The sequence below is a fragment of the Oncorhynchus tshawytscha genome, unplaced genomic scaffold (assembly GCF_018296145.1).
Source record: "Oncorhynchus tshawytscha isolate Ot180627B unplaced genomic scaffold, Otsh_v2.0 Un_contig_3548_pilon_pilon, whole genome shotgun sequence".
NCBI lineage: Eukaryota > Metazoa > Chordata > Actinopteri > Salmoniformes > Salmonidae > Oncorhynchus > Oncorhynchus tshawytscha.
This window is the reverse complement of record NW_024608707.1, coordinates 62,236-74,324: the sequence shown is the minus strand read 5'-3', so window position 1 is coordinate 74,324 and position 12,089 is coordinate 62,236. Positions and strand designations below refer to the sequence as shown.

At 42.6% G+C, this 12,089-nt stretch overlaps 1 protein-coding gene across 1 annotated transcript in view; it reads left to right on the top strand.

Annotated features, from left to right (window-relative positions):
* Window positions 1-254: 254 nt before the first annotated feature.
* LOC121843743 (kinesin-like protein KIF13A) overlaps window positions 255-12,089 on the top strand; it is a 65,763-nt gene continuing 53,928 nt past the window's right edge. The window contains exon 1 of the mRNA XM_042313540.1: window positions 255-345. Coding sequence (XP_042169474.1) covers window positions 284-345 — 62 coding nt within the window. The 5' untranslated portion in view covers window positions 255-283. The remainder of the gene's footprint in view (window positions 346-12,089) is intronic.

The window sequence follows — 12,089 nt, the reverse complement described above, 5'->3', positions numbered from 1 at the left end:
ACTGGACTCTTTGGTTATATTGTCAGAGGGCATGAGCACGCTTTCAACACCATCTTGTGTCTTTCGAGTGAGAAGAAACGCCAACTTCCCTTTGCTTTGTTAGAAGGGCAAATAAATCCAACTTGCAAAAGTGTCAGTCAGATGTAGTTTAAGTAGATACATGATTAGGCTAACTAGCTAGCTACTTTGATTAGAAATGTATGGAAACGTTCTCAACAAGACAGAGACACATTTGCTCTGAACTCTGCAGAAACGGAACTGCATACAAAAATGTGTGGTGGATATGGAGGATAACCAAACTGTTCTGCATCCACCGCCTTCCAACAATAAAGGAGAAAACAGCAGGTAAAAACACATTTACACTTATTCAACATCCTGATATGTCTTTATTATATATTGTTTGTGCCTGTGGACCATTTTAAGAACGTAGTCTTTTATTTTTGGTGTGACATGATTATTTAGGGGAGCGTCTCAAGCTCTGTCCCTCGAGGCAACAACTTTCCAAGCTAACTTGATGGATATAAAGACAATGTTGAGTTTTTATTTTCTCAGTCTTCTGGACTCTTCTGTGATTGTGTAATTAGGGCATACGCACACTTTCAACACCGGCTGAAACTGGACTGAAAGTGGACTTTTGTTGAGTTTTCCCGGGAAGTTTTTCAAGCTTTAAAAAAGTGAAAACGAAGTTCATCTTCCCTGTGTAATTTAAAATAAAATCTGTTTTTTTTCTCCCCGGGATGAAAGTGACTGAGTTAATAATGCACGCTCACTAACCCACCTCGCTCCGCGGCAGGGTTACTACTATAAGGGATCCATGGGACGTCCCTATCCTAACCCAGGGTAAACTCGGTCCCCGGGACCCCAAGGGGTGCACGTTTTGTTTTTTTGCCCTACCACTACACAAGCCGTTTCAAATAACAAGTGTTGATCATTTGAATTTATTGTGTAGTGTTAGGGCAAATACCAAAACCTGCACCCCTTGGGCTCCCGGGGACAGAGTTTGGGAAACACTGCCTAACCCAATCGTTACCGTAACCCTAAACATACCCCTTCACTAACCCTTACCTTAACCGTTTTACATTTCAACTTCAATGTGGTGACCTCAGAGTTGGGACGTCTCAAGCACCCCGTTTAGACTTGCTCTCGATACTGTCTCTTTAAGAACGTTTTCTGCAGCGTTGCCCCGCTATAACGCCCTAATAACATCCGATAGACCCGAAGCCTGCTGTTGTAGCTACACTGTAGCCGATCGAAGTATTTATATTCTGTTGTGATCTCCTAAAAATCAAGTAAATGAACTAAGATCATTCTATGTTAGATTGTCCAGATGTTTTAAATGTCCTGTGGAAGCCCCTGCTTCTTTCTTTGAGAATGACCGGGACCCGATCAAAACCTTTACCTCAACAAAGTAACCAACAACGAACCAACTGCTGGAACTGTGACAAAATTCCAACGCAACAGACTGTATAAATAGATGCATCAGCTAGACGCCATCAGTGGCTGAATTACAGCCCGACCTGTTTACTGTACTTGTGCTTTTGCTCATTCATTTTTTACGATTGTTATGTAAATCATCTATTGAATAATTGTCTACGGGACCTGGAAACATAAATTAGCCTAATTAACTCAATTTGAATATAATAATATATCATATTGTGTCCAAGAAAACAGAGTTTGTGGTCTCAGTCAGAACCCAAAGCATAATGACTACTCATTCTAGAGCTAAACAATTCCATACCAGCTGACCAGCCTTGGCATGACTCTGTCTCTTCACCATTACTTTTCATGTGAGTTTCACATTTGGTGTTAAAGGGGCTGTGGTTCAGGGATGGACAACTAGTTTAACATGCCATAGTAATTATCCTCCACTTGCTATTGGCTGAGAGGGAGGAAGCATCTTGAATTTTATGATTCGTAAATATTCAAGTTGACAGATAACCTTGATTATTTTTTTGAAGGAGTCCCATGCTTTTTGTATTTTTTTATGTGTATTGAACGAGAGAGAGAGAGAGAGAGAGAGAGACAGAGAGAGACAGAGAGAGAGAGAGACAGAGAGAGAGAGAGAGAGAGAGAGAGAGAGAGAGAGAGAGACAGAGAGAGAGAGAGAGAGAGAGAGAGAGAGAGAGACAGAGAGAGAGAGAGAGAGAGAGAGAGACAGAGAGAGAGAGAGAGAGAGAAAGAGAGAGAGAGAGAGTTAAAGAGTGAGAGAGACAAGAGAGTCAGAGAGAGAGAGAGAGAGAGAGAGAGAGAGAGAGAGAGACAGAGAGATCCAGAGACAGAGAGAGAGAAAAGAGAGAGTTCTACATGGGAGTTAAAGACAGTGTGTCTGATACAAGCCCATAGTCACAGTTCTACATGGGATCCAGGACAGTGTGTCTGATACAAACCCATAGTCACAGCTCTACATGGGATCCAGGACAGTGTGTCTGATACAAACCCATAGTCACAGCTCTACATGGGATCCAGGACAGTGTGTCTGATACAAACCCATAGTCACAGCTCTACATGGGATCCAGGACAGTGTGTCTGATACAAACCCATAGTCACAGCTCTACATGGGATCCAGGACAGTGTGTCTGATACAAACCCATAGTCACAGCTCTACATGGGATCCAGGACAGTGTGTCTGATACAAACCCATAGTCACAGCTCTACATGGGATCCAGGACAGTGTGTCTGATACAAACCCATAGTCACAGCTCTACATGGGATCCAGGACAGTGTGTCTGATACAAACCCATAGTCACAGTTCTACATGGGATCCAGGACAGTGTGTCTGATACAAACCCATAGTCACAGCTCTACATGGGATCCAGGACAGTGTGTCTGATACAAACCCATAGTCACAGCTCTACATGGGATCCAGGACAGTGTGTCTGATACAAACCCATAGTCACAGCTCTACATGGGATCCAGGACAGTGTGTCTGATACAAGCCCATAGTCACAGTTCTACATGGGATCCAGGACAGTGTGTCTGATACAAACCCATAGTCACAGCTCTACATGGGATCCAGGACAGTGTGTCTGATACAAGCCCATAGTCACAGTTCTACATGGGATCCAGGACAGTGTGTCTGATACAAACCCATAGTCACAGCTCTACATGGGATCCAGGACAGTGTGTCTGATACAAGCCCATAGTCACAGTTCTACATGGGATCCAGGACAGTGTGTCTGATACAAACCCATAGTCACAGCTCTACATGGGATCCAGGACAGTGTGTCTGATACAAGCCCATAGTCACAGCTCTACATGGGATCCAGGACAGTGTGTCTGATACAAACCCATAGTCACAGCTCTACATGGGATCCAGGACAGTGTGTCTGATACAAGCCCATAGTCACAGCTCTACATGGGATCCAGGACAGTGTGTCTGATACAAACCCATAGTCACAGCTCTACATGGGATCCAGGACAGTGTGTCTGATACAAACCCATAGTCACAGCTCTACATGGGATCCAGGACAGTGGCTAACCCGCTCTACCACCCAAGCCACTATCCTAGATTATTTCCCCAAAGTGTAATCTCAGTAGGCCGGCCTACTGCAGACATAGTGTCTATTGGAGTCATATTACGACAGAGAGGTTAAAACAGTGATCGTCTGACAGTACATGGAGTGAGAAGGACCCTGACTAAAGGAAATCCCTCACACCATATCAAAGCACTGGCCTATTGTACAGTAGCTAGTAGCAACAGTAGCACAGAGTATCATACGTCTCCTCAGTAAGACGACTGCCTCATACCCAGAGTCACATGCTGCTCACAGACAGAAGCTTCATTTCCTAGTTATATGAGATCAGACAAATTCAGAAGAACACAGGCCCTATAGTCAAAACTAGTACACTATAACACCGAGCTGCACCACCCAGGTAAACTAGTACACTATAACTCCGAGCTGCACCACCCAGGTAAACTAGTATACTATAACACCATGCTGCACCACCCAGGTAAACTAGTATACTATAACACCATGCTGCACCACCCAGGTAAACTAGTATACTATAACACCATGCTGCACCACCCAGGTAAACTAGTACACTATAACACCATGCTGCACCACCCAGGTAAACTAGTATACTATAACACCATGCTGCACCACCCAGGTAAACTAGTATACTAACACTGAGCTGCACCACCCAGGTAAACTAGTACACTATAACACCATGCTGCACCACCCAGGTAAACTAGTATACTAACACTGAGCTGCACCACCCAGGTAAACTAGTATACTATAACACCATGCTGCACCACCCAGGTAAACTAGTATACTATAACACCATGCTGCACCACCCAGGTAAACTAGTATACTAACACTGAGCTGCACCACCCAGGTAAACTAGTACACTATAACACCATGCTGCACCACCCAGGTAAACTAGTACACTATAACACTGAGCTGCACCACCCAGGTAAACTAGTACACTATAACACCATGCTGCACCACCCAGGTAAACTAGTATACTATAACACCATGCTGCACCACCCAGGTAAACTAGTATACTATAACACCATGCTGCACCACCCAGGTAAACTAGTATAATATAACACCATGCTGCACCACCCAGGTAAACTAGTATACTAACACTGAGCTGCACCACCCAGGTAAACTAGTACACTATAACACCATGCTGCACCACCCAGGTAAACTAGTACACTATAACACCATGCTGCACCACCCAGGTAAACTAGTACACTATAACACTGAGCTGCACCACCCAGGTAAACTAGTATACTAACACTGAGCTGCTCCACCCAGGTAAACTAGTACAATATAACACTGAGCTGCACCACCCAGGTAAACTAGTACACTATAACACTGAGCTGCACCACCCAGGTAAACTAGTATACTAACACTGAGCTGCTCCATCCAGGTAAACTAGTACAATATAACACTGAGCTGCACCACCCAGGTAAACTAGTACACTATAACACTGAGCTGCACCACCCAGGTAAACTAGTATACTAACACTGAGCTGCACCACCCAGGTAAACTAGTACACTATAACACTGAGCTGCACCACCCAGGTAAACTAGTATACTAACACTGAGCTGCACCACCCAGGTAAACTAGTACACTATAACACTGAGCTGCACCACCCAGGTAAACTAGTACACTATAACACTGAGCTGCACCACCCAGGTAAACTAGTACACTATAACACTGAGCTGCACCACCCAGGTAAACTAGTATGCTATAACACCATGCTGCACCACCCAGGTAAACTAGTACACTATAACACTGAGCCTGACCACCCAGGTAAACTAGTACACTATAACACTGAGCTGCACCACCCAGGTAAACTAGTAAACTATAACACTGAGCTGCACCACCCAGGTAAACTAGTATACTAACACTGAGCTGCACCACCCAGGTAAACTAGTATACTAACAATGAGCTGCTCCACCCAGGTAAACTAGTACACTATAACACTGAGCTGCACCACCCAGGTAAACTAGTCCACTATAACACCATGCTGCACCACCCAGGTAAACTAGTACGCTATAACACCATGCTGCACCACCCAGGTAAACTAGTACACTATAACACTGAGCTGCACCACCCAGGTAAACTAGTACACTATAACACTGAGCTGCACCACCCAGGTAAACTAGTACACTATAACACTGAGCTGCACCACCCAGGTAAACTAGTACACTATAACACCAAGCTGCTCCACCCAGGTAAACTAGTACACTATAACACTGAGCTGCACCACCCAGGTAAACTAGTATACTAACACTGAGCTGCACCACCCAGGTAAACTAGTACACTATAACACTGAGCTGCACCACCCAGGTAAACTAGTATACTAACACTGAGCTGCTCCACCCAGGTAAACTAGTACACTATAACACTGAGCTGCACCACCCAGGTAAACTAGTATACTAACACCGAGCTGCTCCACCCAGGTAAACTAGTACACTATAACACTGAGCTGCACCACCCAGGTAAACTAGTATACTAACACTGAGCTGCTCCACCCAGGTAAACTAGTACACTATGACACTGAGCTGCTCCACCCGGGTAAACTAGTATACCAACACTGAGCTGCACCACCCAGGTAAACTAGTATACTAACACTGAGCTGCACCACCCAGGTAAACTAGTATACTAACACTGAGCTGCTCCACCCAGGTAAACTAGTACACTATAACACCGAGCTGCTCCACCCAGGTAAACTAGTACACTATAACACTGAGCTGCACCACCCAGGTAAACTAGTATACTAACACTGAGCTGCACCACCCAGGTAAACTAGTATACTAACACTGAGCTGCTCCACCCAGGTAAACTAGTATACTATAACACTGAGCTGCTCCACCCAGGTAAACTAGTATACTAACACTGAGCTGCACCACCCAGGTAAACTAGTATACTAACACTGAGCTGCTCCACCCAGGTAAACTAGTACACTAAACACCGAGCTGCACCACCCAGGTAAACTAGTATACTATAACACTGAGCTGCACCACCCAGGTAAACTAGTATACTAACACTGAGCTGCTCCACCCAGGTAAACTAGTACACTATAACACCGAGCTGCACCACCCAGGTAAACTAGTACACTATAACACCATGTTGCACCACCCAGGTAAACTAGTACATTATAACACTGATGCTGCACCACCCAGGTAAACTAGTAAACAGACAGGCTGCATCCTCCGTGTTTCAAATGCTGGGAGTACACTATAACACAGGCTGCATCCCAAATTGCACCTATTATACCTATATGGTGCACCACCAAAATAGTACACTATAAACAGGGTTCCATCTGCACCACCCAGGTAAACTGTACACTATAAACCATGCTCACCAGTCCCAGGAAACTAGTACACTATAACATCAGCAGAAAGCTGCACCACCCAGGTAAACTGTCTGAGTACACTATAACACCATGCTGCACCACCCAGGTAAACTAGTACATTATAACACGTTGCTGCAACACCCAGGTAAACTAGTAAACAGACAGACATAAGCATCCTCTCGTGTTTCAAATCAGCTGGGAGTGAAATATGCATGTGTACAACCCAGGCTGCATCCCAAATTGCACCCTATTCCCTATATATCTGCATTACTTTTCCAAAATAGTGCACTTATCATACTGAAACAGGGTTCCATCTGGGATGCTCCTGGGTCTCTCTGTCTCTCTCATAAGCTTACTCATACAGTCGTCCAGGAAACAGGAGAACGAGGGGAAGTGGATCAGCAGAAACTGTAGGAACCTGTTTTTAAAGGCCCGGTGTGGAACCTATGTCTCACACTGTACCGAACCTACCAGACTGTGAACCAATCAGCCCTCGATCCACCTTTGTGACTGTGTTTTTCAGTAGATTCACTTCCATACGTTTCACCACAACGTGCCTTTATAAAGGGAAACCAGATAATATGGCCTAGACAGACATAAACAGCCCTCCGCCTGAACAAACCTACATCAGACTGGAGTGAAATATGCATCTGGCTCTCACGTTTTTGTCCCTATGTTTTGTTGCTTAGTTAGGTTGGTTGATTATATCCCTCATCATATCTCACTACATTGTTCCATGAAAGCTATCTTATCATACTGTATCAAACCTATCTATCATACTGTATCTAACCTATCTATCATACTGTATCTATCATACTGTATCTATCATCTATCTACTGTATCTATCATACTGTATCTATCCTATCTATCATACTGTATCTAACCTATCTATCATACTGTATCTATCATACTGTATCTATCATACTGTATCTATCATACTGTATCATACCTATCTATCATACTGTATCTAACCTATCTATCATACTGTATCTATCATACTGTATCTATCCTATCTATCATACTGTATCTATCATACTGTATCGAACCTATCTATCACACTGTATCGAACCTATCTATCAACCTATCTACTGTATCTAACCTATCTATCATACTGTATCTAACCTATCTATCATACTGTATCTAACCTATCTATCATACTGTATCTAACCTATCTATCATACTGTATCGAACCTATCTATCATACTGTATCATACTATCTATCTATCTATCATACTGTATCTATCTATCATACTGTATCTATCATACTGTATCTATCATACTGTATCTATCACACTGTATCGAACCTATCTATCATACTGTATCGAACCTGTCTATCATACTGTATCTATCCTATCTATCATACTGTATCTATCATACTGTATCTATCCTATCTATCATACTGTATCTATCACACTGTATCTATCCTATCTATCATACTGTATCTATCATACTGTATCTATCCTATCTATCACATCTATCATACTGTATCTATCCTATCTATCACACTGTATCTATCCTATCTATCATACTGTATCTATCCTATCTATCATACTGTATCTATCCTATCTGTATCATACTGTATCTATCATACTGTATCTATCTATCATACTGTATCTATCATACTGTATCTATCATACTATCATCTCTATCATACTGTATCTATCTATCACACTATCTATCATACTGTATCTATCCTATCTATCACACTGTATCGAACCTATGTATCATACTGTATCTAACCTATCTATCATACTGTATCTAACCTATCTCTCATACTGTATCTATCATACTGTATCTATCATACTGTATCTATCCATCTATCATACTATCATACTGTATCGAACCTATCTATCACACTGTATCTATCCTATCTATCATACTGTATCTATCATACTGTATCTATCCTATCTATCACACTGTATCGAACCTATCTATCACACTGTATCTATCACACTGTATCTATCATACTGTATCTAACCTATCTATCCTACTCTATCACACTGTATCGAACCTATCTATCATACTGTATCTATCATACTGTAACCTCTATCACACTGTCTATCACACTGTATCATACTGTATCTATCCTATCATCACTGTATCTATCCTATCTATCATACTGTATCTATCATACTGTATCTATCCTATCTATCACATCTATCATACTGTATTGAACCTATCTATCACACTGTATCTATCCTATCTATCATACTGTATCTATCATACTGTATCTATCATACTGTATCTATCACATCTATCACACTGTATCGAACCAATCTATCATACTGTATCTATCCTATCTATCATACTGTATCTATCATACTGTATCTATCCTATCTATCACATCTATCATACTGTATATATCCTATCTATCACACGGTATCTATCATACTGTATCTATCATACTGTATCTATCACACTGTATCTATCCTATCTATCACACTGTATCGAACCTATCTATCACACTGTATCTATCATACTGTATCTATCACACTGTATCTATCATACTGTATCTATCCTATCTATCATACTGTATCAAACCTATCTATCTTACTGTATCTATCACACTGTATCTATCATACTGTATCTATCCTATCTATCACACTGTATCTATCCTATCTATCATACTGTATCTATCATACTGTATCTATCCTATCTATCACATCTATCATACTGTATCGAACCTATCTATCACACTGTATCTATCACACTGTATCTATCATACTGTATCTATCATACTGTATCTATCACACTGTATCTATCCTATCTATCACACTGTATCGAACCTATCTATCATACTGTATCGAACCTATCTATCATACTGTATCTATCCTATCTATCATACTGTATCGAACCTATCTGTCATACTGTATCTATCCTATCTATCATACTGTATCGAACCTATCTATCACACTGTATCTATCACACTGTATCTATCATACTGTATCTATCACACTGTATCAAACCTATCTATCATACTGTATCGAACCTATCTATCATACTGTATCTATCTAATTAAATTGTTCCATGAAAGCTAGCAGCTTTATGGTCCATGTTGCTGTGCTTGGTTTGGTTCACTCTACCTCGACCTCTTGAGTGACCGGCTGCTGTCATCTATGTTTGTGTCCCAAATTACACCCTGTTTCCTATGGGGGCTCTGGTCAAAAGTAGTGCTCTACGTAGGGAATAGGGTGCCACTTTGGACATTGCCTCTGTCACCCCAGATTAAACTAGTGACCTGATTAACCAGAGATGCAAATTAAATAATCTCTTAAAGATGAAAGATTATTTACGCTGTCCTCTTGCTCTTTGTCCCTCGAACGAATCCATTTTCTGCTGCTATGATTTGTAGATGTGCCCCAGATGCAGTGTGCATGTCTTTCTCATTGTGATTGAACATGAAGGGATGCTGTCTTCAGGGTGAACTATGTAGACCAGAGAGAAAAGGTCTACCCTAACCAACTGCAGCTGGAAAGGTTGCATCCCAAATGGCACCCTATTCCCTATGTAGTGCACTACTTTAGACCAGGACCCGTAGGGATTGTTCATTTAGCCTACATACTGCATGGATAGGAAACTAACTTTTACATCATCAAAATGGGACGCAACAAATCATAGCAGACACTAAATAAACATACAAAGGCAGAGAGGCTTTTAGGGAAAAGAGCCGTCATCTAGCAGGGAAACCCCTGTCTAGTAAGTAGGGCTTGAAGACACATTATCTAGCAGGGAAACCCCTGTCTAGTAAGTTGGGCTTGAAGAGCCGTCATCTAGCAGGGAAACCCCTGTCTAGTAAGTAGGGCTTGAAACCCTGTCTAGTAAGTAGGGCTTGAAGACACGTCATCTAGCAGGGAAACCCTGTCTAGTAAGTAGGGCTTGAAGACACGTCATCTAGCAGGGAAACCCTGTCTAGTAAGTAGGGCTTGAAGACACGTCATCTAGCAGGGAAACCCTGTCTAGTAAGTAGGGCTTGAAGACACGTCATCTAGCAGGGAAACCCCTGTCTAGTAAGTAGGGCTTGAAGACCGTCATCTAGCAGGGAAACCCTGTCTAGTAAGTAGGGCTTGAAGACACCTCATCTAGCAGGGAAACCCCTGAGCAGGGAAACCCCTGTCTAGCAGGGAAACCCCTGTCTAGTAAGTAGGGCTTGAAGACACATCTAGCAGTGAAACCCCTGTCTAGTAAGTAGGGCTTGAAGACAGTAAGTAGGGCTTGAAGACACGTCATCTAGCAGGAAACCCCTGTCTAGTAAGTAGGGCTTGAAGACACATTATCTAGCAGTGAAACCCCTGTCTAGTAAGTAGGGCTTGAAGACACGTCATCTAGCAGTGAAACCCCTGTCTAGTAAGTAGGGCTTGAAGACACGTCATCTAGCAGTGAAACCCCTGTCTAGTAAGTAGGGCTTGAAGACACGTCATCTAGCAGGGAAACCCCTGTCTAGTAAGTAGGGCTTGAAGACACGTCATCTAGCAGTGAAACCCCTGTCTAGTAAGTAGGGCTTGAAGACACGTCATCAGCAGTGAAACCCTGTCTAGTAAGTAGGGCTTGAAGACACATTATCTAGCAGTGAAACCCCTGTCTAGTAAGTAGGGCTTGAAGACACCCATCTGTCTAAACCCCTGTCTAGTAAGTAGGGCTTGAAGACACGTCATCTAGCAGGGAAACCCCTGTCTAGTAAGTAGGGCTTGAAGACACATCATCTAGCAGTGAAACCCTGTCTAGTAAGTAGGGCTTGAAGACACATTATCTAGCAGTGAAACCCCTGTCTAGTAAGTAGGGCTTGAAGACACGTCATCTAGTAAGTAGGGCTTGAAGACACGTCATCTAGCAGTGAAACCCCTGTCTAGTAAGTAGGGCTTGAAGACACGTCATCTAGCAGTGAAACCCCTGTCTAGTAAGTAGGGCTTGAAGACACATTATCTAGCAGTGAAACCCCTGTCTAGTAAGTAGGGCTTGAAGACACACTCATCTAGCAGTGAAACCCCTGTCTAGTAAGTAGGGCTTGAAGACACATTATCTAGCAGTGAAACCCCTGTCTAGTAAGTAGGGCTTGAAGACACAAGCAGTGAAACCCCTGTCTAGTAAGTAGGGCTTGAAGACACGTCATCAAGCAGTGAAACCCCTGTCTAGTAAGTAAGACACATCATCAAGGTGAAACCCCTGTCTAGTAAGTAGGGCTTGAAGACACATTATCTAGCAGTGAAACCCCTGTCTAGTAAGTAGGGCTTGAAGACACCTCATCTAGCAGTGAAACCCCTGTCTAGTAAGTAGGGCTTGAA